The sequence below is a fragment of the Phascolarctos cinereus genome, unplaced genomic scaffold (genome assembly GCF_003287225.1).
Source record: "Phascolarctos cinereus isolate Bilbo 61053 unplaced genomic scaffold, phaCin_HiC Scaffold_2;HRSCAF=192, whole genome shotgun sequence".
NCBI classification, from domain to species: domain Eukaryota; kingdom Metazoa; phylum Chordata; class Mammalia; order Diprotodontia; family Phascolarctidae; genus Phascolarctos; species Phascolarctos cinereus.
Genome location: NW_027555625.1, coordinates 162,052,463 through 162,080,106, shown reverse-complemented (window position 1 = coordinate 162,080,106; position 27,644 = coordinate 162,052,463). Strand labels below are relative to the sequence as shown.

Below are 27,644 nucleotides of genomic sequence, written 5' to 3'. Positions count from 1 at the left end.
GACAATCTTTCCATGTTTCAAAATTTCTGAAATGAGTAGATTCTACACCAAGAAAGGGAGAGAAAAAAAAAACCAAAACCAACTCTTCTAGATCTACATGCAGAATATCATGTTCAGTGTTTAGCTGGGAAACATGTTGATGAACTAGACCATAGCCATGTGTGTCTGTCCTAGGCAGGGAGTGTATCATGTTCAAGATGCTGGAGATCAAGGAAATACAAATGTTCAGAAAAGACGTTTTTCTTCTTTTTTGGGGGGAGGGGGAAGTGTTGGGGAGGGCAGAGGGAAGAACACAAAAGTTATTTTCAAATACAGAATGTCTCATAAGTCTTAGGAGAGTTTTAGATTTAAATCTTTAATTTTAAATTAAATTTTAAATCTTAAAATTTCAGTAAGACTTTTGGAACACCCTGTATTTGAAGGGCTGTCATGTGAGAAAGAGGTGTGACTTATTCTGTGTAATTGCGCAGGACAGAGCTAAGACCAATAATGGAAGTTACAAACAGACAGATTATGGTTCAATATAAGAACTTTCTCTTGCGACTATATGAAAATGGAATGGGCTACTTTATGAATTAGTGAACTCTCCATCACTAAAACTCTGTGCAGTAATACTACCTAGAGGATTCTGATTAGAAGAAAGCATTTACTAAATGACTTTGAACTGTGTGGCATGGTAGAAAAAACACTAGCCCCAGAGTCAGGAGATTAAGACTGTAGTCCTAGCTCTTTGAGAACTATAAGAGATATGTGGTCTTAGATAAATCATCCCTTCAATTGTCTCATCAATCAAATTGGGAGGGGAGAGGTGCCTTTTAGTTCAATTCAAATCCACTCAGCAAACATTTACTGAATACTCACCGTGCACCAGGCATTGGGCTAGGTACTGGGGATACAAGGATGAAAAGAAGCTGTTAAAAAGCTTAATTTTTCTCCAGAGAAAACAACACACAGATAATCAAACAGAAAATGTATTCCAAGTAAACATAAAGTCATCTCCAGAGTGGGGTGGGTATTAACAGGAAGACTAGCAAAGTACTCATTTAGGAGGTGGCACTTAAACTATCCCAATTTTGGGTTTTTGGCAGAAAAAAATATAATATCAATTTGAGGGGGACTTTTTGAACTGTTATTGTTGTTCCCACTAATAATACCATGAAAGTATCTCAGTGTAGTGAAACTAGTGTTCCTATGACAACATCAGATGATGCTTGATGAGCCAACAGGAGGACTCTTTACAAAGGGTGAACTTACTACAATACTGAAGTTCTAAACAAGTCAGCTGGTTTGTGAGAAAAATACATGGCACGGATTTTCTTTTACTGCCTAGCAGCATTTACCCAACTGAAGGGAAATGCTTCAGTCCTTCTCATTAATGATACACGTTTGATGATAATCTCCTGTGAAAGACTGTCTCTCTTTCTATGTATATAAAAATACCTCAGGAAAGAATAAAGACCTAATTCAGCTTATTATGTACTAAAATGGTAACACAAACAAGCCAAAAGGCAGGGAATACAAAACTAAGGCGGGTAACAGTTTTTTTCTTTTACTTGGGGAACAATACAAAAAATTGTGTCAGCCTCAAGTGCACATTTTGTGGGCTTTTGTTGCTTTGTGTCATGATAGAATTTAATTTAAGAGGAAAACTGTAACTATTCAAATCCTAGCTAACTGAAAATCCCAAGCATAATAATTCATTCCACATATGAGTCTTGAAAGACAATTGAAATAAAAGTTTTACATGAATACTTGCATATCCCAGTTAGTGAGATTACTTGTGACAGGAACAGTTGGTTGCAAACTTGCTCCTAGAAAACCCATATTTTGCAGTGACATTCTGCTGACCTGCAGGCAGTATTTAGAAATATTCAGCACTGAATAACAAAGGACCACCTGCTGTGCTAAGAAACAAACATGGCTATTTCCAATTCTGATATCACTGTGTCCATAATCCAATTCAATAGACACGTACTGAATACCCACTAAGCACATGCCACTACAGTAGGTTCAGAAGTGGGTAAGAAAGTAAAGGAAGGGGGCAGCTAAGTGGCACAGTGGATAGAGTATTAGCTTTGGAGTCAGGAGGAACTGAGTTCAAATCTAGCCTCAGACACTTGACACTAGCTGTGTGACCCTGGGCAAATCACTTAACTCCACTGCCTAGTTAAAAACAAAAACAGAAACAAAAACAAAAAAAGAAAGTAAAGAGAGACATTGTGGTACATTGGGAAGAATTTTGATTTGGAATCAGAGGGCAGGAGACTGATTCCTGAGGTTATCACTTATTAGCTATGGGATCTGGGGAAAGTCAGGTGACTTCTCTGAGCCATGGTTTTCTCATCTGTAAAAAGTCAAGGGGGTTGGAGTATGTGACCTCCAAGCATTTCCAGCTCTAAAACTATGAACCAAAAACACTGACCTTACCCTAGAGAAGACTGCAATCAAACAGAGAAAATAGAAGATACATTCACAAATAAACATAAGAGAGCAGTGCAAAAGTATATGAGAAGTATAAAGTAATGTAAGAATTCAAAAGAGGAAAGAATAATTCCTGGCTCAGGAGATCAGAGAAGACTATATGGAGATGGTGCCTGAATTGGGTCTTAAAGGATCCAAAAGAAAACATAGCAGAGGTTGGGAACAAGCAAAGTGGCTTGACTGGAATAAGGGGAATAAAAAGCAAGGCTGAGAAATGCCAAACTATGAAACCAAACTTAAATACATTTTCCCTTTCCCTTGTATTAAGCTTCCCTTGTACTTAGCATCAGGGCCATCTATATGTAGCAGTGGTTGCCAAATTTTTTTCATGGCACAGTAGTATTTGCCATGAGAAATTACCACACACTGAATCCAGGTCTTCCTGACATCAACGTCAGCTCTTTGGCTACACATCCACTTTGCCTCTTATTATATTACATAATTTTAAAATTAAGCTTGACAAGTTGGCCTTCTAGACCCATTTTGCTTCTTTCTTCTCACTCTACATCCCTTTCCCTTTCTTTCTTTGCTTCCCCTGAGCTAGTATGACCAGAGAACTTTGGATGATAGAGCAGCTACTACATTACATAGGCACAGGGACTAGACTTGTGATTTTTGTTGGTATGAGCAACTCCAACGTAAGGGAACTCCCTCTACAAAGGTGAATTAACCTCTCTTTGCAACTCAGAGCCTAAGAGATCTGCCTAGAGCACAGAATAGTTAAGTGATTTTCCCAAGTTCCCAGAGTCACCATGTGTCAAAGTTAGGACTTGAACTCAGTTCTTTCTGAAATCAAGTCCAGTTTTTTTAGTCACTGCACCAATCTGTCTCTTACTGTATTACATAATGTGGGGTTTTTGGGGGGGTTTTTTTTAGGCAATTGGGGTTAAGTGACGTGCCCAGGGTCACACAGCTAGTAAGTGTCAAGTGTATGGTCTGAGGTTGGATTTGAACTCAGGTCCTCCTGACTTCAGGGCTGGTGTTCTATCCACTGCACCACCTAGCTGCCCCCATAACGAAAGAAGGCCAGTCAGACTAGGAAATTTGTTGAAGACATAAGAGGTTCTCAGTACAAATGCTAATTTAATAAATGAGTGACTACTTTTAAAAAACAAAAAAATCAACATAGGAAATAGGAATTTACAAAACTAAGTACCTTCTATTTGTTTCGAGAGTCTTTAGCCCATTAACTATTTGAAGGGGGAATAGCCAGGAAAAATTTGATGTTATAAAATATTACTAAAGATATCATTTTTACCATTAACAATAAGGCTGATATACCTCTGAAAATATAAGGCAATGGGAATACACCTCCTGTTGAAAAGTTGTGTAAACTGATTAAGTCTGGAATATAATTGGGAAGGGAGCTGTTGAAAAAAAAAACCTTTTTAAAGAGATCATCTCTTTTGTAATAGCAATACTGACTCCTCTGTCACTCACTGACTGCACACATGTACTCATGAGTGTGCCCACATACATAATTTGATCCATACTAAAGGCGTCAGTAAAAAATGAAATAATATATCTATACATATAAACTACATAAAAATTACGAGCATTATATGGTATCAAACTTCCATTTTTCCAGAAAGGTAAGGAAGACACACTTACCTTTATCTCAAATTCATAGTGTTCGTCCTTTCCCTGTCCACACAGAACATAGCGTGGAATACTAGTTTTAATTGGGTCCTTAAGGTCATCTGGATTTGCTCCCAAAGAGCGAGAAGCCATGCGCTATCAAAGGAACATCAGACAGGGAGAACAAAGAAAAAGGAGAGTCACTACATGGAAAACACCCCGCTCAGGCAGTGGAGAGAAAATGTGTTCAAAGTAGAGAAAAGAGCGTGAGACCAGCAAAGAAATATGAAGGCTCTCTCATAACAAACGAACATTTCTTTTATGTATGCTTTATGGAGAAGTTAGGACAAGAGGACTTCACAGTGTTGTTCAGTCTTTGAAGTTTCATGCAGTTTACAAGAAAAAAACTTGGGAGAATGGAAATGGAGAGGCAAATTAGAAATCTTGACGTTACTTTAAAAGAAACTGCAAACCAGCCACCTTTCTAAAAACTCTTTACCATCAAGGGAGAATAAAACAAAACAAAACACCACACCTTATTTTTCCATCATAGGATATCAGACGGAGAATATATAACACTAGGTAGTTGGAAATTCTGTTTCAGATTCCCTTCATTTTCAGTCTTAGATGGTTTTTGTAAGACACAGAAACCCATTATTAAAAGATCATTAGGCCTTATTTGCTCAATATCAAACTCAAAATCCTCAAATATGACAAATACGCAATATTCTGGGGAGTAAGATGAATATTAAAGAGTGAAAAAGAGGGTCTAAGGCCCACATTTAAAAGAAATGCCCAATTAGAGTCCCTGTGACTGGGAATGGAGGAAAATCTGAGCATTCTTAGTACCTATAATTCTCCCTAGCCTACAGCTTTAGAAAAAAAAAGTGGCCAGTATTTTAGGGTAGATCCAACAAATACAGGCATGGATATTTTAAATAACCACAGCATTTTAGCGTCCAATGGAACCTAGGAGATCTTCTATCTTTTCCACACTTCTGCAATTTTATAAATGAGGAAAGTGAGACTTAGGTTAAGTGATTTTCCAAGACTGTCCAGAGACACAATAGCTAATCTTGAATGCAATGTTCTTTTCAGGAGGAGGTAAAACCTGATTGGTTTACTAAACAATGACAACCTCATCTAAATTTGCAAGTGAAAGTATTGTCAATGAGGGAATTTATTTTGCTTGATTTTGCATATTTATTCTAAGAAATGTTTTCTTTCTTTTCTTTTTTTCCCCCAATGATGTAGGTAGAAAGAGAAAATAGATTTTTTTAATCAAAAAAAACACACTAAGAAATAGAGAGATTGTGGGTTGCTATAGATGTGGAATATTGCATGCACTTTCAGATGAAGTCACTGTTTTGTTACAAGAGAGCTCTCAAGTATTAGAGTCTGGAAATCTTTGTTATGTGAAAACAAAATATGGCAATAATTTTTTAAAATTTAAATACACAATCTAAGATGGGCACTGTCAGCAGTGTTAATTCCATAGCAAGCTTTCTGACAAATAAACAATAATTTTAAAGATGTATTTTAATCTTGATAATATCCTTGGTTTTGACCTTATATATATATGATATTATCAGAACTATTTAGAGCACCTCTAGTCTCATTTTCCCCATCTTGGTCAAGTAGGCTAAGCTGCAAACTTTTACCACTAGCAGTAGAGTGGCCATTTAGAGGTTTTCATTATGAAAAATCTTAATGAAAATTCCTCTGAAAAAGGGTTTATGTGTATGTACATATATGCGTATATGTGTATATGTGTATATGTATGTCTTCATTTCTTTCATCTTAAATGAATTAAATGCTTGTAAAAGTTGTTTAATTATAAAGATCAAAGTTCTTTAAAGGTCTTCTGAATACCAAGAATAGGAAAGCTTCCTTTGAATGCTTTCTAATCCCAGATCAATTCCATTGCTTTGTTACTGTGTGTGAGAATAAGACTATCTAGCTATAGAAAAGGATAATAACTCTGTATGTGTGTGGTAGGTAAGGGAAAGAGATCTTGGATTTGGAAACTGGGCAAGGATCACCAACTCAATTCACAAAAGGCACTCATTCACAGATTCAAATGGTACTCCCATAATATTGGGTGGGCCAGCTTTAGCAAATTCATGGTGGGACATGGACTAGTGTTGCAGAAGATGGGCAGGTATGAGTGAGTTGCATTGTGCCTATTTGGAAAGAATATGTACTTCAATGAGACAGCAATACATATTGAGTATATTTTATTCATAAAAGTTGAATCCCTTCCCAGACAATAAAAATAATTAAGTGCAATACAAAGAATACTTAAAAGTCTCAAGTGCTTTCATGACTGGTAAGTTACCACTAAGTGATTATTATTATGCACTAATAATAATAATAATAATTATAATAATAGCAGCTAATACATCACCTACTATGTATAATATGAACAAAAAGAACTTGAAATTTAGCTATATATACATATTTTTTACACTGTTATATATGTTCGGTTATGTATTACATGTGTGGTATATGTATGTTTAGTTAGTATATATGTTATATATGTTTAGCTATGTGTATGTGTATATATGTATACATATGTAAGTAAATATGCTGTCTCTCCTTGGCTAGATTGAAAACTCCATGAGACGTGGTACTGTTCTCCTTTTGTCTTTGTACCCCTAGGTAATAAGTATTTCTTGATTAGTTAACAAACCAGATGTGAAAAGAAGCATTCCACATGATACCTGGTTCTTTCAACTTGTAGTTCTCATGACGACCAGAAGCAAGGAGAATATCATAAAGATAACTGCAGTTTATTCATCAACATTGTCTTCAGATGTTGAAGAAATATATCTTACAAAGTGATAATTGGTGACTTCAGTGTGAGTGGTGACATAGGAGATATAAGCAAATATTATGCATGAAAATAAGGTTTGGTCTCAGGAAATGAAAGGAACCAAACATTTGTAAACATCTTATGTATATAATGATTATATTGGTTTGAGAAGTATTAAGGGCTCTGGATGTGGCAAGCACCAAACAACATCATAAAATTGTAACTGACTGTATCTTAATCAATGAGAAATAATTGCTTACTGGCCAAGATGGATTTAGAAGCAGCTATCTGAGTGCAGTTAGGTCTTCCAGTGGTTAACACAAATATCAATATCAGTATCAAATTAGAAGAAATGCACTTTGCTTCAACTGAGCAAAATATGTTAGGTGTCTACTATGTCCTAGGCACTAGGAATACAGAGAAAGAAACAAAGTAGTCTCTGCCCTGAACAATTTTACATTCTTTTGAAAGGCTCTAGTGGAGAAGACACTACATTTGATTACAACTTTAACCCTAATGGTTTGAACAAGTTGTCAACTTCAAAAAAATGAGAAAAAGACTAAGGCTAAGATATTTATTCTCTTGCTTTTTCTTAGACAAGTGTAATGATTGCAAAAAGTCAACAAAACAAGTAGTAAAAGACCTCAGACAGTAAACATGATTTTCTTGCCAAGTGTCATAAAATCCAAGGGCAGTGATGGCTTAACGTATGAACTAGTGAGTAAGGAAACCCGGATAAAAACTAGCTCAAGTCTGACTCAAAGACAGTGAGTATCCTTGGTGGCTTAAGGGAAGGTGTGACAGTGACTATTCCATTTCATCATTCTCCATCATTGTACAGCAATGGATTTGGAGTCAGAAGACTTGAGGTGGGATCCTAGCTCTGCTCTTTCAATCTGTGTGAATTTGAACAAATCACTTATGGAATCTCAATGGCTTTTAAGGTTTCTTCAAGCTCAAAATATATCATCCCATTAAGTTATGATCCTTACTTGGTAGGCAGAGGAAGGGAACAAATTTATTAAGTACCTACTATGTGCCAGGCATTAAATGCTTAGCCCTAAAGCCAAGCATTTTACAAATATTATCACAAGAAAAATATCTACATTCTGAAGATTTAAAACTGAGGTTAATCTGTTTTGTGTCCATGACCTTTTTGGCAGTCTGGTGAAGCTTACTGCAACTTTTCCCAGAATACTGTTAAATGCATAAAATAAAATACACAGAATTAAAAGGGAATCATATATCAATGAAATAGTTATTTTATTTATATGTATATAATATATGTACATTAGGTATCTACTATGTATATGTGTACACACACACACACACACACACACACACACACACATTCACAGATTCCAGGTTGCGAATCCCTCATCTAGAAGGAAGAATGAGGGGAGCTGACTTCAACATTTACTAAAGTAATGTCAAGTCTTAAAGTAAATGTCTACATACTAAGTGGGATTATCCCCACGTTGTCCTAGAAATTTGTAGGCAGGAGTGAAATGGAGAAATGGTATAGAGAGGGCCTTAATGGTAGAGTGCCTCTGTGCATATAGGGAAGGTGGGCATAGAAGATCCTGAGTGACTTCTGAGAGATTGAGCAGGATTAGTAACAGATGGCCTGCACTCTTACAGTGACTAAGTTGAATCATGTAGGGCACACACAGCTTTGAAAATATCTATGTTACAACAGAGCACATAGAATATAGACTAAAAGAGATGATAAGAACATAGGTTAAAAGAGGAAAAACTTTGTAAAATATTATGGAAAAGAATAAGGATCAAAGATCACTTTCATGATGTTATCAAAAAAAGTGAAAAGCAGTTGAAGGGAAAGGGATTCAGATCAATATTTGGAATGAGACTCAACTAAGGCAGACCATTAAAAAACACTTCTGGATAAAACTAGAAGTATAAACAAACAGCTGTGACATGGAACAGATCTGTCAGTATTTCTAGAGTAATCTATTTTCATCAGTATCACTGATGACAGTGGAGCCACGACTTATATAATTTATCATCTCAATACCCAAAGTACTGTGTGAGAAAGTACTTAAATTAAAATTAGGAAAAAGTGGCTGGACCTGGCCAAATTAGTAGAGAAAAATTAGGGTATGCTGGAGGTGAAAATTCTAGAAGGACTAATGTAAAAGTGTTTCAACTACAGCAAAGAGAAGGTTCCAAAAGAATGAACAAGGTAACAGTTGTTTTTGTTTTCAAGTAAAATGGTAGTCGAGGAAACACTGACCACTACTGACCCTTTTGCCTAAAATCTCATGCCTATATTCTTTATGAGACTGGTGTGTGTATGTGTGTGTGTGTGTGCATGTGTGTGTGTGTGTGTGTGTGCGTGTGTGTGTGTGTGTGTGTGTGTGTGTGTGGTGTATGCTTGATGAACCAGGTGTAAGGAGGTTGCAGCATATAACCATGGAGGTTTTGTACACGAAAAGCAGCATGAAATAGATCCTCAATAGCAGGCATGACTGGCAATAGAGAGGATACCAAAAGCAAAGAAAGGATTAGAGATGAATGGTTTGAGTACTGAACTGGTTCTCCTTAAACAATAAAAAAAAGCAGAGGAAAACCTCAAGCACGTAAATTTATGGAAAGACAAGGATAAGAAGGAGCAGGTGGCTTACAGTTTGTACTAGTAGAAGGGGCACCCATACTAGTTAAGTCACAGCTCCTTTCATTTTTTAATAATATTTTATTTTTTACATGTAAAGACAATTTTAACATTCTTTTCTTTTTAAAATTCTGAGTTCCAAATTTTCTCCTTTCCTCCCTAAGATGTTAACAGCTCCCTTTAACTCCCTCAGTATTATTCATAGTTTGCTTGGAACCCTGTTATCAATAATCTCTTAGGTGCCCAAACTGCTAATTTTGCTCAGTCTTCCTGCTATTGACCTCCTCCTGGATATTTTCTCCTCTCAGAGTTCTCATCTATTGTTATCATTGCTCGGTCATTTCAGTCCTGTTCAACCCTTTGTGACCTCATTTAGGCTTTTCCTGGCAAAGAGTGATTTGCTATTTCCTTCTCCAGCTCATTTTATAGGAGAGGAAAATGAGGCAAATAGGGTTAAGTGACTTGCCCAAGGTCACGCAGCTAGTAAGTGTCTGAAGCCAAATTTGAAATCCAGGTCTGATGCTCTATTCATTGTGCAACCTAGTTGCCCTGGCACACAGTAGGCACTTAATAAATGCTTGTTGATTTACTGAAGTACAAAAAAGAGAAAATTACCAAAGTCAAGCCTGTTGATAAAAATTTAACAATCTCATTTACTCATAAAGTATTCAGTAATAACTGAACACATTCATGCAGATAGTGATTCTGAACTGAAGCAATGAATAAAAATAAAAGAATTCCAAATAGGGTTGTAATAGATTTTAAAATGCAAGTACTCTTTATAGCATAGCTGCATATAAAGTAAAGTAAAATAAAAATGTTTTTAGTAAGAGTTAATTTCACAAGAAATGTAGGATTTTATTAAATAAAATAGAAGATAGCTGAGGAAAATATGAGTTAAAATTATGTACTAGGAAGAGATAGAAGATAAACTTGTTATGATTATTTTACTTGAACATCTACTTGCAATATCTTGTATTTCGTGGCAAGCAATTATATGTCTGTGCTTTAATACATTCTATCCCATTAGTCACAGAAATTTTTTATGTTGCTTTAAAATTCCTTATGTTTGCATAGGTCGCAGTTATCTCTGGAGTGGCAAAAGAGGGGCTTTGGCAGACTTGGAATCTTGATCATCACAGCATATAAAATCAAATGAAAGGCCATAACATGAAGTACCTATTAAATGCACACAGTTGGCCGGCAAAGAGCTCTGTAGTTCAAAGCATTATGACTGCATGTACTGGAATGATTTTGTTTAGAAAGAAAAGACAAAAGAAAGCGATATCATTAGTTCTTGGATTTATGCTATGTATGCTCCACACCTCCATCTTTATAAATAACATATACTCAGATGTATTTTTCAGTCTTTTAATTACATGTGGTATACTTCTGTCAATGAAATGCACTAGCTCAACAAAGGGGCTGTTTCTCCCACTGCTGATGAGATCCCTGAGTGTGGCTCCCTGCCAAAAAGCACAAAAAGAAGTAGTACATTCTAAGTATTCAGCATGGAGTCTCACTTCTCTTTTTCCTGTAAGCAATCTCCTTCAAAAAGGGGCAAGGAAAGAAAATGTTCCTAAGTAGCATTAATGTCCTTATATCACTAATGAGAATTGTGGAGGGCGCAGAATGTCACAGCTCTAAAGGGAGTAATAAGCATTTCCCCCCTAAAACCTCTAATTATGTAGCAGATGTTTGAATTAACTGTAAACTCTCACCATGACAAGGTCAGGCCGAAGGGCTTTTACCTCTCCTACATGTTACATAACCCAGGTTTGGCTTTTGAAAATGTTAGGCAAATCCAGAGTTTCAGATTTTTAGGCAGTTTTTACAAAATTAACAATTCATTTTTCACTTTTTCCAGCAAAGGGTGTGTTTCTCTGTCCTTTTTCTTCCTAACCACCTACACCAGGAATGAGGACCTGACAGATTGAGTCAAAAAGATAGCGCTTTGTGATGAATGAATGAGTTAAAGCCTTTCTTAGGCACTTGCTATGTGACAAGTGACTGCTAAGCACTGGGGTACAAGCCCCAAAGTGAGACTGCCCTATCCTCAAGTAATTACGTCCTAATGGCAAAGACAACACAGAGAGGCCAGCGTTGAGGGCAGGAAAAGAAGCCTTGGTGGAGGAAGTCACAGGGATGGTGAGTATAGCCAAAGGGAGTTGACCAATTTGACCCTTCCAGAATCATGGCAGGCTTGATTTAATTTTGATGGCCAGATGAGGACGTGATGTCAAGACAGATGGCAAGAATGACTCACTGGGCTGTTCTTCAGAGATGACATTCTATCTCTTGCCTTCCTGTCTTCTACTGGAAGGCTCTCCCATCTCACCTCCAGCTCCATACATTTAAGTGCCATCTCCTCTAGGAGGCAGACTGCATTGTGTTCTATCACTCATTCTGGTGCTTTATCACTTATCTTTTTTTTTTTTGGTTATCTTCTCATAATTTCATGTCAGCATAGAATAGATTTTTGAGGATATAAATTCAAATTTCCACTGCCATTTATAATACTACTGGTGCCACCCTGGGCAAGCCACTCATGTGGACCTCAGTTTCTTCATCTATAAAATGAGGAGATTGGATTAGAAGTCTCTGAGGTCTCTTAGTTCTAAGTCTATAAAAATGTATCAAAATTAAAAACACCTTTTATTTCTTTGGTATATCTCAGTACCCAACATGGTGCCAAGTGTTTTACAGGTATTTATTAATGATATCATGGATTACTTAAGATAGGCTAGCTCTACTAGAATATTCATGGGAAATGTTCAAGGGATCCTATGGATTTAGAGGACCTCAGAGGTCCAGTGCAATGTCCCATATTTTACAGATAAGGAAACTGAGGCCCAAAGAGGTAAAGTAATTTGCTTCAGTTCATAAATGTGGTAACAGAGCTGGGAACAGATTTAGTCCACTGAAACTCAGTGGCTAAGGAGATTCTCCTTCCTTTGGACTGGGAAGCACAAGTGTCAAACAGTAAAAAGTTTGAGACTATTAATTGGGTAAAAATTGCAAATATTAGTGGTTATTTCTCTCATACTCTGAATAGAATATTTTGATCCTGCTTTTATTTAGGACAACAAATTAGCTAGATAGGGATATTAGTAAGGGAAAATATGAAATCTTGGGGCAGCTAGGTGGTACAGTGGATAGAGCACTGGCCCTGGATTCAAGAGGACTTGAGTTCAAATCTGGCCTCAGACACATAACACTTACTAGCTGTATGACCCTGGGCAAGTCACTTAACCCCATTGCCTAACAAAAAAAAAGAAAAAAAAGAAAATATGAAATCTTCATTATACTTGGGAAAATACACTAAGGATTAAAAAAATTTAAGTGACAGTATTCACAAAAGCTTAAAGAGGCAATTGTTCAACTCAAATTTGTTTATGTCTGCAACTATCTTGATGTCTGTGCAACCGTGGGCCTTTTCAAGATGCCTGTTTTGTGTTTGCTGGTGCCTGTCTATTATTATTTTTTTTATGTGTTCCTGACTCTCGGTGACTGCATTTCTCTGTGATTCTGTTTTTTTCCCTTTTCATATCTTTTGTCTTTAAATGGACATCACAAAGAATGAATGTACATTTTTAAAATGTGGTATTTTTTTCAATGTAATTTTGTGTTCTATGTTCTAAAAACTGATGGGTAGAATATTTTCAATTTTTCTGTCCTAAATATCTCACTTTCCCTTCCTCCACCAAATGAAGTGTAGCTACTTTTACTTATCTAATCATCCTTTAATTGATTATTTCTTCTGGGCCAATGGATTTGGATAAAATAAAACTCCCTAGAATGAGACTAGTAGTAGGTGTATATACTACATTTCTTGCCTATATCGATATGAAGATTGAGAGGTTTTATGACTGCTACTGGAAATATGGAGGCACAAGTTACCTATTCCAGTTTAGAAACTTGATAATTAAAATCTGTGTGAATATGTACATGTAGGGGGAGGGGAGAAGGGAAAAGGAAAAATATCGAAGGGAAGATAAGTAATTTACATGTTAAGTTCTTAAATATAATCAGCCAGAATTTGAATACCAATGAAGAAATTTCACTTTTATAACCAAAGGCAAACTGTGTAATATAGTTCATATGCAAAACATATTCATATAAGGTAGTTATTTTAGTGGATCCTAAATGATAGAAGGAAAATCTACGTTTCCTATGCATATCTTTTCCAGGGTCTTGTTACTTATAAGAGTTCAAGAAAGAGCAAATGAAACAAATTTTGCTAAGCTATACAGTCAAACACACTGGCATTACAGTAATTAGACACCATAAGGTTGGAGAGTAATACGTGCTTTATACTAATAATAATGCTGCCAAAATTTTACACCTATTAAAATGTTCATATCAAGAAAGAGATGTAAGGGTCCTGGGCATGAAAGATCCCACCTTTCATTTAAATATATGTAGTTAGAGGCATAAAACTAACACGTTTCTTATGACAAGGAGGAGATAGTTAAAATTCAAACTCTGCTGATTTACAATCAAATCCAAAGGCTTGTAATGACTTTCCAACCCACAGCATTACCATGATGTTGATCAGTCCGTCAAGTGAATTTTTGAAACTATGATTCTACATTCCTAGAAGGCTGGGCCTTTTCAAAACTCCAGTTACCATGATCTGGCCAATGAAAGAATACTTAGGAACTTCTACTTGTTGATGTCATGTTGAGTTGAGTCCATCCCTTTAAATTGGTTACGTATTCCTGAAATAAAGCCTAACTCTGGTAACCAAAGCAGAAGAGAGAGAAGATATTTTCTCATTCCCATATCTGGAGAGCACATTATTGACCAGACTAGCAAAAAGGATAAAACTTGGCAAGAGATTACCCATACTACCTTTGATTCTACTACTTTACCTCCTTCTCTTATAGAGAGAGAAGCAGTTGAATTAGAAATAGAGATAATAAGTTACAAATAAGGTGAAGATTGAGCTCAAAGATCAGATAGGATGAAAAAGTCACATAAAGATAAAGCCAGATAAGCAGTAAGGGGTTAAGTGACTTGCCCAGAGTCACACAGCTAGTAAGTATCAAGTGATCAAGTGTCTGAGGCTGGATTTGAACTCAGGTCTTCCTGACTCCAGAGCCAGTGCTCTATCCACTATGTCACCAAGCTGCCCCAATAACAACATTATTGAAAAAAAGGTCTTACATACATTTTGTAATGCTGCACCAATATCACAGTATTGTGTATAATTTTGATGTCACATTTTCAGAGGAACAAAAATCTTAGTCCATCTAAAAGATGGCAACTAGGGTGGTGAAGGTGGCAGAAATAATGTCATATGAGGAAATACTGATAGAATTGATAGAATTCAATCACATCAAAAGAATTATTAAATACAAGTGTATTAACAAGAGATGTTATAAGACAGTCCTGTAATGTGGAAGATGTCTAACTTGGAGTGCTATGGTTGAACGAAGTCTGATCTAGTCAATATTTCATTTTAGATCTGAAAAAATGGATATGAAAAAATTTCATCACAATGGGGGGACCCTGGACTCACTACAATATACACTTCAGCCATCTTCCAGCCATATTGTTCCATACCACCTTGCACCTCCAACTAGGTACTACAGCTTCCAACTCTGGGACCCTACATTCCTGACTGGATGAAGTTCACCATATTTAGGTACTCTCAGGCCCACCATGCCTTCTTCATGCCTTACACTGCACATGCTTCCTGTTTCTCCTTTCCCCTCCCAACTATACTCAGATCAATACTACCATTCTTGGAAAAGATGTTGCAATCAACTGCCCTACGACTACCCTCACTATCCCCATGAAACTCCAGATGAAAACACCCCTCTGACCACCATTTCCTCATATGTTGCCTTCCTCTACTAGAGTGTAAGAACTTTGAAGGAAGAGATTATCTTCCTTTTTGTATCTGTGGGGCTATTGAGTTTCAAATGTGCTATATTTTTAATGTGAAACAATTCCATTAAAGTCCTACTCCGATTCAACACGCAAAGGTCTCTCGATTCATCAAGGACTATGCCAGAAAAGCCCAAGCTAGAAAGCTTAAGTTACAAGCCTGGTGATGGGCTATTTGTTTGTTGTTGGTAACTCAGCCAGTGAAAGTCACAGAAACTCATTGCTATTGGCTGCAAGGAAAATTCTTCTACCACAGCAATCCTGGACAACCATCTACTATGTTGCACAGGGGTTGAAAGCTGCATCAGCGAAGGTAGTAAGCACACTGATGAAGTTAGAGGTCCTGAAATATATCTTTAATAAGCAACTGGGATTCTCAATTTTATACTCCCCGCTGATATACAGTGTAATTGGGCTTAAAGTGTATTTGGCTTGGTCCCTACCTATCTGAGAGTTGAGTTACTGAATTAGCAGAATGACCTCATTATCAAATATCTTCACCCCTAAGGCTGGGCAATGGCATGGCTATGGAGGGAAGCATTAGAAAGAAATTCCAAAAAGATCTGCCAGACAAAACCTCAAATCATTTGAAAACAAGCATGTAAATAAAAATTACTGTAATTACAGCTGCTTCCAGATGACAGTGTTTTCCTCCAAAGGGATGCCTGCACATTTTTCTGTAATGAGAATGGGGAGACTTAAACTGTTCTGAAATGTTTTTTCAACAAAGACTAAATAAATTCACTTTGCCAAGCACAAGTCTCTGAAAGAGGCAGCTGTGAGCAAAATGTTTTTTAATCAAATTTGGATGAAAATCAGTACCTCAAAGAGATAATGTCTAAAAAATATTAACAAATCCTACCATGTAAATGCTATTATTTTTGGATTTTTTTTAAAGCTACTTAGGGAAAAAATATTTTTCTTGTTTATAATTTGGTTATTTGTCAGAAAGCTGATTACATTCAATTTAAATATTTTCCTTCTATGATTGAGAATCTCTTCATATTTTCCAAGATCATATAAATATTCTCTTTAAACCAAAAAGGTTATTATCTCACTATATAATGTGCTTTATTGAAATTCAAAACCAATCTCTAGACCTGGAAGTCAAGCTACTTCATCTGGTGCCTGTGGAGCTATCTATTCAGAGAGAGCATAGCCAAAGTACAAACCAATGGGCATATATAAAGGTGTGGGCTGCCTAAGCTGTATCCAAACCCCAGGAAAATGTGCTCTGATGGCTTTGTATGAGGTCCTTGGCACAAGGATGATTTACAAGAGGTCTTAGAGATATGTTCTCCTAACCTTGTCCTGGGTGAGTCTACACTTACCCTATTGTTCTGAATCAGCTCTAAAGGGATAAATGCATTAATTAATCATTAGAAATATTTCATTACTATAGTGAGAATTATAATCTACAAGGGAGAACAGAAACATATGTAGGATTAGTAGCAATATAATGCTGCATTTGGATTCAGAAGTCACGGGTTCGAATCACAATTCTGCAATCCACTACTTACATAACCTTGGGAAAGTCAATTTGCCCTCTCAAGGCCTCAGTTTTCTCATGTAAAAAATGAGGGTATCAGTCTGGATAATTTCTGAGCCCCCTTCCAGAACCAATTCTATGAGCAAGCAATTCAGCAGCTAACTGTCCATTTTGTAAATTATAAGGCATGCTCTGATTACCTTCTCCCCTCTCCCTTTCGCTGCTCATACCATCCCAGAAGGTGAAAACAAAGAAAACATAAGGCATGAAACTCAAGGAAAAAGAAATGCTTAAGAGACATTAAGAGTGGGTATGTAGGATACCAGCTATCGACTAAATTAAAGATTTAGCCTTTTATGAATTAGAATGTCGATTTTTTGTCTATCACCAGTAACTACTGTTTATCAAGAATAGGCTGTATTTATATATTCCATAATGTCCAACAGGTCTACCTGCCCAACAATGGTTAACATCAATAAGAATAAAACGTGACTTCTGCCATGACTATGTTGGGTAGTCCAATGGAATCACTGAACAACCATAAGGCTACATTTATTAAGCATCTTATTTGTGATTAAAATATTATGTTAGTTGCTTTTAAGGAGGAAGGAGGTAAAAGAAATAGTCCAATAGCTCTCTGGCTTCAAAGAACTTGAAATTTAGAAGAATATATGCTGAAAATAGTAGAACGGTTTTACAGAGTAATACGTGAACTAGTTCCATTTAAATTAGCATGGTGTACATAAGCACCAAAGAAGCTGGGAAGGAGGGCAGAGGAGTAAAGGGATAATAGTTAGGCGCAATCAACAAAGAAGGACAACTTGAAAAGGACAACTTTAAGCTCGCTTTTGAAGTTGGTGAAATAAACCAATTGGCAGAGAGTAGAGAGAAGGTGATCTAGTAGCAGAAAATGGTATATACCAAGACAGATGGGGAATAACACAGTCATAGGATGAGGCTACAGCAGGCAGATAAGTTCATCAAAATGTCTGAGTAGGAAAGTAGTGAGAAACTATTATGAGGAGATGAGAAATTCTGATGGTGAGATGGGATGGTGGTAAGTAGACACAGTTAGCCAGAGATGACCAGGTTAAGAGTTGAGGAGCCAAAGAAAAAGCCAAAGGAGAAAACTGGATACGGATATTAGGAACATCCTTACAAGTAAGATTACAAAGCCTCTAGGTCATTTGGAAGGAAGAAAGGAAGAAGCTCTAAATAACTATTGATTAGAGAAATGCAAATTAAAACAACCTTAAGATACCATTTTATGGGGGCAGGTAGGTGGTGCAGTGGATAAAGCACTGGCCCTAGAGTCAGGAGAACCTGAGTTCAAATCCAATCTCAGATCAGACACTTGACACTTACTAGCTGTGTGACCCTTGGCAAGTCACTTTACCTCCAATTACCGTGCTCCCGCCCCCAAAAAAAGAAAAAACATATCATTTTACACCTATTAGATTGGATAAAATGACTGAAGGGGAAAATGACAAATGCTGGAGGGGATGTGGAATAATTGGAACCTAATTCATTGTTGGCATAATTGTGAACTGATCCAATCATCTTGGAGAGCAATCTGGAATTACACCCAAAGATTTATTAAACTGCCTATACTCCCTTTGATCCAGAAATACCCTTAGTAGATGTATTTCCAAAGATGATTAGGGAAGAAGGAAAAGAACCTAGATGTTCTAAAATATTTGTAGCAGCTTTCTTTGCGGTGGCAAAGACCTGAAAATTGTGGGGATGCCTGTCAACTGGCAAATGGCTAAACAAGTTGTGGTATATGATTGTGATGGAATACTACTGTGCTATAAGAAATGATGAGCTCAATGCTCTTAGGAAAACACAGACTTGCGTGAAATAATGAAGAGCAAAATGAACAGAACCAAGAAAATATTGTATCCAGCAATACTGTTTTAACAACAATTTTGAATGAATAAGTCATTTTGACTATTACAAATACCCAAATTAACAGCAAAGGACATATGAAGGAAGATGCTATCTGCATCCAGAGAAAGAACTGATAAATAGAGGGGTGTGTGTTTGTGTGTGTGTGTGTGTGTGTGTGTGTGTGTGTGTGTGTGTGTGTGTGTGTGTGTGTGTGTAATGGTAGCCATCTCTAGGGCGGGGAGAGAGGGGAAGGAAGAAAACAAAAGAAAAAAAGAAATTTACATGACAATTTTATTATATATTTTAAAAGGAACAGCAAGTTGTATACAATAGATTTGCAGTTTCATGTTCAATCACCTTTTTTTTAATTATATATACTATGTTATGGAAATACTTGTTTTATTCCACAAATTAAAAATAAATAAAAAGTTTAAAAAAGGAAGGAAGGAAGGATGGGAGTCAGAGAAAGAGAGAAAAAGAAAGCAAGAGAGAGAGAAAGAAATAACAAGGAAGTGAAATTATACAAGATGGAAGAGATCAGGCAATAGCAATAAAATGAATAAGAGTCAACCATATAAAGAACCTCAGCAGGGTCCTTATCTCTGACTCTACTTCATGCTTTTAAATAGTGGAGAGACAGAGACACATTAAATCCCTATGTTCTTACAGGAAGCTCTGTGCATCCTTAGCTTCTACTATTTAACTGTCCTAATCACATCTAAATCTTTACATGTCAATGAATGTTAAGTCATTGAAGAGACTTTTCTTAGCAACACTAGCCCAAACTATTTCAGAACTCAACTAAGAACTGCTATACTATAAATCAATACAAAGTCAAATGTAATTTTTTTAAAGTGCTTTAATTATTACTTTAAGGATAATTAAGTGAGGAAGTTATAAAAAGCATTTTATCAGTCCTTCATTGATAGTCATTTTATTATAGATATTTAAAACTCCTAAATTTCCAGTTGTAGATATCATCCCTATTTCAATTCCAAGTTAGTTACATTGGGGCATTTATTTTTCCCTTGACCAATTATTTTTCATGCTTGTTATATCAAGAAAAGACTTCAAATACATATATTATAAATGCACTTTTGAAAATCTACTCTCTAGAATCTTGTCAAGTATCTAATTAGCCAAAGAGCTTCATCTTGTGAATTAAAAGTTAGTTTCCAGATGTCAGATGAATCATTTTGGGTATCTACAACACGCGATGGGGAACTGGATAACTGGTGTCCACAAAAAACAATTCTTGAATCAGATGCAATTTTATGCTTTTTGAAAAAGACAAGCTTCACTTCTAACAAGTTTTTCTGGTCTGCAACAACACATCTGAATTCATTTAAGTCACGTAACTTAAACACATCAAATTGTGAGCATCGAGGAGATATTCTTGGAGAAACTGTAAGAGGATAAAAAACACAATCTTCTCTCACAAGTCCAATATGGGTATTAAGAAGAACAAATGACTTACAACATGTTTGGCCAGAGTCACTCTCTACTTTGACTGTAGTATATAATAGTAATTGAGCCTCTGCCAGGGAGGGAATATTGCTTTCCATGTTTCCATGAAGTAAGTAAATAATGTCAACTAGGGTATTTTGGAATTTAGATGTCACTCTCATTCCACTAGTCAAAACCAAATCAGTAACCTCTGTTCTCCAATCAAGTGACAGCTGAACTAAATCTTCCCTGAGCAAAGGATGATTAAAACAAAAGGCAGTGTCTGACATAGACATTAAGGCACTTAGTAGGTCACAGCATATCTGTTGAGTGAAGTTTTTGTTGTAACTAAACAGAGTGAGCAAGTGGTCTTCTGTAGAGCCTAGAAGTCGTACACATTGTCCTCCAAAACCAACTTGTATCTCTCTAAGCACAGTAAGGGGAAGAATCTGAAAAACATCTAGAGAGTCTGGGCAATCATTTGACAGAAGGAAGGTATATAAGGCTGAACTACACAGAATCAAACAGGCTGGTTGTGGGTCAGGCTCTCGGCAATTAGCAACAGCAAGCCAGTAAACACCTTTTAATTCATCTACTTTGCCCCAAAGTTCAGGGAGGCAACAGGTCACACACTCTAGGAGATCTTCTAAAGACAATTCCTGAAGCCTCAGTAGTTCAGCTGGAAACTGCACAAGAGTTTGCCTGAATGCAAAGAGATTTCTGCCATTGTCACATACTCGCTGGGAAACAGAGCTTTGAGGAGAACTTTGTAACTCTGAAGTTAATGAGATGGCTGGGGCCATGTAATGCATGGGACTCTGTGTTGGCAAACATTTTTCTAGCTGGTCCTTGTCACTCATGACAACTTGAGCTTCACTTAAAGGAGGTAGATCTGACCACTTCATGTATGACTTCCAGGGCATTTCCAGAGGCAAGTTTCTAAGAACTGGCAAATTTCTAATTAATGTTGTTACTTGGGAGGTCATGCTACTAGGGTCATATAGGCCACTCATATGTCTTGCTTGGTTGATCATCTTTGTGCTATTTTGGACGAGGTGATTCCTTGTATCTTTATAAATGCTAGAAAACATGCTATAAAAATATTCCAACCCATAGAAGGTATCTGTCCTGACATTTGTAGGTGGAAGGGTGAATTTCAGGGGGCTTTGTTTTGTAATATGTGGCTCCTTTTCAAGACGCTGTTCATGGACAGGAAGTGGGTCTGTGAACTCCTGGGAGTCTGCCTGGGATAGACTCTTTTCACTGGAATTAGATTCAGAAAGGAATAAGCAAAGCATGTTGCTCTGTCTGGTCTGCTCATCATTACTCTCTATAGATGCTGTACTGGATTTATGCTGAAGGAAGGTCCAATTGCTTTCAGTCTTTGAGCTGAAGGCATCTTCACCAGTCATTGCCACGTATCTTGAATAACTGAGATTCTCTATCTTACCTTGCAAATATTCTGTACTCCCCTTATTTGTTTGAAGAAAGTCAAGAGGACAATTTTCATGATAAAAATCTTGATCAAAACCACCAGTAGATTCAGGGCAATTTAGCTTACAGTTAATTTCACATGAAAACTCTTGTTCTGAACACTGGTTTCTTTCTTGGCAGGTTCTCCCTTTTGACACAAGTGAGGAATTTGTAGAATTTGCCATGCTCCATGTTACTGAATGACTTCGTTCCTTCTTCGGGTATACTTGACTTACTTCTTCTCTAATGATAATGGAAGAATTTGTATCACCTCTAGGTCTAAGTGGAACTAGATATTGCATTGGCCAAGACTGTCTTTTCTGTTCAAAATATCAAAAAGTTGAAATAGGGATGCTGTTTTTATCCTCTAGAATTCTTTGCACATAATAATTTTTACATTCACTTTCATTGGCTTCATTTTGTGAATTCATTCAGAAATAAAACTATAAATCTAAATTCATTGGTATTGGTTGATACATGATTCAAGAATGGGTGATCTGATTGAGGAACAGATGATATGAATTTTGAACAGAAGATCATTTTCTAGATTTTGCATATTACATATCTGACATGATTATAATTTATACAATTAATCCACAGCATCCATTTCTCACTGTAAGGTTGGATCTTTTGTATAAAGAATAATATTGAGTGACTTAAATAAATTTCATATTCCAATAGCACACAAATAAGCATGAATTTAAGTACCCAAGAGGTAAAAGATATAATGGTGGGTCTACTGAGAATCCATTGATAGTTTAATTCTAGACCATTTTTCTATGTATGATTTTGTTTTATGTTTGGGAATATGTGTTTTAGGGGCATCCACACATGTTTTCTGAAGACATAAATGAATCATCAATAACAAATATCTGTTTACTTCTTAGAATGTGTAATGTACTGTGGCTAGGTGTTGTAGCCTAGAGAAATGGAAGAAGCACTTTCCCCCCCCAAGAATCTGATCTCTTTAGAAGAAGATAATTTCATTAGTCTAAATTGATTAGGAAGAAAAGGGTCTGACAACAGCTAAGGCAGATTAAACCAATTCTATTTTGAGAGGTTAACTAGAATTCTTACAGCCTAGTAATTTATGGAAACTCTTTACAATGCTTCCATAATCTATTCTTTTTTTGGGGGGGCGCAATTAGGGTTAAGTGACTTGCCTAGGGTCACACAGCTAGTAAGTTTCAAATGTTTGGTCTGAGGTTGGCTTTGAACTCAGATCCTCCTGACTTCAGGGCTGGTGCTCTATCCACTGTGCCATGTAGCTGCCCCCTCCATAATCTATTCTTAAGGGTGTGTGTGTGTGTGTGTGTGTGTGTGTGTGTGTACACACAAAAGACCAGAAATGTAAGGGAAGATATTTATAGAAAATATAAAGAGTAACAAATAAACCCTAAGTCTTACATCCAAATCAACTTTGGTTCGATAAGACTATGATGTAAAACAATTCATTAGAGAGATATAGTAATCAGTCACTCAAAAGTATTCCTTTGTAACAGCGGCAGTAATACGAAGGCTTATGGTCTTTGAAATTTATGAGTTTTTTTGCAAATCTTGAGCAGTTCTGTATTACATTTCCAAACCTCATGTCTGATTCTGATCATGTTTGAATTTTAAAGAAGGGTGAGGAAAGGGATTCTGTTTTAAATGAAGAGGTTTTTTTTTTAAGGTCTCCATTACCACTATGTACCACTGACAAAAAGTCAAAGCTATATGCAACCTACAGGATTCTATTTAATTTTAAGTTAATATAATATAGCTTGTCTTGTCAATTAGACATTAATCTCATTGTCACTTCAAATTTCTAATTATGCAATTAAACATTAAGAAAATTTAATCACATGAGCACGTCATAATTTAAGATGACCCTATCAATCTGAAAAATCATTACCTACCTCATACTTCAGCTTACGCTGAACAGTGCCATTGTGAAGTTTTTCATTATCCTAGAAATGAAAGAAAAATTAAGTTATCTGCTTTTCAAGGGGGCAAAACTGGTTTGATTAGAAATATTTATGAGATCTAACAGCAAGCTAAAGAAACGTGTTTGTCTACCAAGAATGCAAGCCCTCCAGAATAACTCTACCATTTTAGAAGGTTTGCACCATAAAATTGTGCATGCCCTTGGCTCCAGCAATATCACTACTAGGTCTGTATCCCAAAGAGATCATGAAAAAGGGAAAAGAACATATTTTTACAAAAATATACACAGCAGCTCTTTTTGTAGTAGCTAATAATTGGAAATTGAGGAGATGCCCATCAATTGGGGAATGGCTGAACAAGTTGCTCTATATGAATGTAATGGAATATTACTTGCTACAAGAAATGACAAGCAGGATGATTAAAAAAAAAACCTGGAAAGACTTATATGAACTGACACAGAATGAAGTGAGCAGTAGACAGTAAGTGCAATACTGTATGATGAACAACTGTGAATGACTTAGCTATTCTCTGCAATACAATGATCCAAGACAAGCCCAAAGGACTCGTGATGAAAAATGCTATCCATCTCCAGAAAAAGAACTGATGGCATCTGAATAAATACTGAAGCATATTATTTTTCAATTTCTTTCTTTCTTGTTTTTGTTTTGTTCAAGTTTTCCTTCACAAAATGACTAATATGGAAATATTTTACATGATTGTATGTATGTAACCTACATCAGATGGCTACTGTCTCAGGGAATGGGGAGGGGAAGGAAGGGACAGAATTTGGAACTCAAAATTTAAAAAAAAAAGTTTAAAATTGTGTTTACATGTAATTGGACAAAAAATAAAATATTAAAAATAAAAAACAAAATGGGAAATTTTCCAAATCATTAATGAGAAGAAATGGAAATTAAAATAAAAAGAATACAAAACTTCTATAGAATTTTTACTCATGAGTAAGCTCTATAGCTCTCCATTACTCAACTTGCCTATAAGAGATTTAAGCTATTCATTCATCTTCTAAAAAGTCCCAGTATAATACTAAGAATAACATTTCCTGAGGACACACCTCACTATGCGTTAACATGTAAACAATATACTTTATTAATAGAATTGGGTTACAGGTAACATCCATCAATCGCAAAGGAAAACATAATATTCCTTGTGTTAATGTGCAAAATGGCCTGGAAACCACAGTTCTACCCATTTGTGGAAGGAGGACGGAAGTGGGAGGTATGGTAACCAAAATATTATAATTATGATTTTAAGGAAATAAATAAACATACAAGTAAGCTAGTTTCACTTCACAAACCTCCCAGAAATAAACCTGAGGATAAATAAGTGTTGGTCATAACCTGCTTATATTGATCTTGCCAAAATTCACTGAAGTAACATTAAACTTAGTAGTGATATTTTTTAAACACTATTATCACAACTAAGAGGAAAACAACAACAAAAACAAGAGGGTCCCTGAGCAGAGACCAATTTTTCTTTCATGAAAGGTCCTTTCGAAAGCCACTGTTTATTGCCTTATTCAGCTTACCTTTCGCATTTCTATAGACCGGGAGAAACAGATGTTATTATCTCTACTCCCAGGATGGACATTCTGCAGACGCCGCTGCACTTCTTCTTCAATGTAAGCATTAAGCCTGAAAATAAATTAGGCCAAAAGTTCAAACTTGGAATGTTTTCAACTGCTATGACATGTTAAGATTATTTCATTCTTATGTCCCCTGTCCCTCTTACCTCAAAAAACTATTTTTCAGAAAGACACAAAAGCAAACCTTTCAAATGTAACCTCACCTAAAACAGTCACCAACTCACCATTATGAAAGTAGTCCCTTTGGCCAAGGAGATCAAAATAGTAAGCATATAGAAGGTCCTCACAACTAAGGAGAATATCTTTGACGTCAAATAAAATTTACGATCTTTCTCGTATGATCTAGTTCTTAATCCCATATCTTATTATTCATCTCTGTTTTATGCCTACAAGTCTTATTTCCCCAAAGTGACTGCATTATTCTTAAGCACAGTAACCTTCTTTTGTGTGTGTATCTTCGAGAGGCTTCATACTTGGTATGTATTCAAGAAATGGATAGTTAATGATTGTACATCAAGTTTGTTGTCAGCCTCCATTCCTGCCTGCTCTGCCACTCCTTGGCTATGGCACTTGTAACAATCATGCCACCTCACTGAGTCTGTTTCCTCTTGTGAGAAAAGAATTAGTTGAACTAAACTAAATGAGCTCCAAGTCCCTTCAATCTCTGACAATCTAAAGTAGTGTCCTATACACTGAGGCGGGATATAACCTGAGGTAACAAACAAATGAACTATTATTCTTTTCCACTGGAGGACATGACAGTGTAGCCCAAGCTTGGAAGATCATTCTGACACAGCTCCAGGTCATGCAAACTCCAGACAGTCCTAGGAATTGAACTATTTCTGAAGTTACCTAAAGCAAAATGGGTTTGGCTGCTTGGTTTGGTTTCAGAATTACCCAATCTGTGAGTGCTAATTAGGCACCCTAACGGATTTTTTAAAAAGTAATTGATAGGCCACGATCCTTTATATTATATTCTTAATGCATTTTAAAAAAATTTCTTGCTTCATTTTTCTAAGACTATCAGCAAGTGTATGAAGCTTAAAATTCTTATGTATGCCCAAAATATTTTCAAAAAAAGACTTAGCAGAAGAAATAATGTATTGTACGTTAAATTAACATATACAATTCTATTAAGTACATGCAACTAAACTGAAACAAGTCTATTCACAAATATGCTAACTCTGCTGATTTTTATTCAGGTTAGAAACTAGTATTAACAACAACCTATAGAACAAAATATAAAGGGATAAAAAGGCTCATGCCACTTTTATTAAGTTTTTATATATACATATATACTTTTTTTTAATACTTAAGATTTAGAACTGACCAGTTTGAAATTCTGTGTCTGGCACCAGTGTGAGGTTAGGGAAAAGTAATTATTGTATATAGAAACAAAATGATTAAACTGAATCCCCTAAATCACACACCAATTCACAAAGCCACCCAGATTGAAAATCATCTCACTATAGTAACATAGTCATAGTATAAATTTATTACAATGATGATTTATTCAAAATCCTAGCATTTTTTCCTAACAATATGTGCTGTTTTCATAACATATCTGCTATGTATCTCTAAACACATAAATTTCTACATATTGGGATATAAAGAGAGGGTGATATCTATCAATTTAGAGATATGTATACTAAATAAACTACCCAGGCTATTTTTTAGCACAGGACACTAGTTTCTACTTGTTCTGCTTGCCCCCAGCTTGATGATCTCCTCTCCCTTTCTCTCCCTTAACATCTCTTTCCTTCTCCAGTCAGCTGTACTGTTCCACGGGTGATGACCCGTCTCGGGAATGATCCTCTTGCTTTCATTTCCTCAGGTTTATGTATTACATTCATTGCCCCAAAGCTTTCCCTTAACGTGTTGGCTCTACTGATGACTTCTAAAGATATTTCAACATCTAATATGTTAGACAGAAAGAAGGATGAATAAAATGAATGTGTTAAAAAAGGCATGAGGCCTAACAGAGGCCTCCACAAGGATTCACTTAATATGAAAAATGAGGAAATGTTAACTGATCCAAGATCTGCCTCACATACAGTACCTATCATCGGCCAGTGGAAGCAGATGAGACTGAGGGTTAGCTGCGTTGGCTGGGGAATTGGAGTGAGACGGATTCTCCACCAGAGTTCCCTGGCACCCTTTGTGAACACCACCAACTTCACACAGCTTTTGCTTCAGCTGCTGAATTTCCCACTCTAACCTGTACAGAATAGAACCAAACTTAATCAAGAGCCCCACAACCATCCACAAGCACAATGCAGCTTCACATGTCCAGCACTCACAAACTCAGTTATCATCACACTGAAATCACCAGGATCAAGGTTACAAAGCTGTCACTCTGAAACACACCAGTTGCACTTATAAGAGGGTAACCATGAACTAGTGCTCCCTCAAATCT

General features: G+C 36.3%; 1 protein-coding gene across 4 annotated transcripts in view; it reads right to left on the bottom strand.

Moving 5' to 3' along the window:
- The window catches only part of KIF16B (kinesin family member 16B), a 350,941-nt gene that overhangs the window by 86,149 nt on the left and 237,148 nt on the right, over positions 1-27,644 (bottom strand). The window contains exons 20-23 of one of the 4 annotated variants that reach the window (XM_020986360.2): positions 27,288-27,446; positions 25,172-25,277; positions 23,598-23,648; positions 4,093-4,215 (exon numbers count right to left, since the gene is read on the bottom strand). In XM_020986360.2, coding sequence (XP_020842019.1) covers positions 4,093-4,215; positions 23,598-23,648; positions 25,172-25,277; positions 27,288-27,446 — 439 coding nt within the window. Of the gene's footprint in view, positions 1-4,092; positions 4,216-19,621; positions 22,020-23,597; positions 23,649-25,171; positions 25,278-27,287; positions 27,447-27,644 lie in introns of those variants that run through there. The other 3 variants (XM_020986316.2, XM_078149708.1, XM_078149707.1) reach the window with 3 other exon arrangements.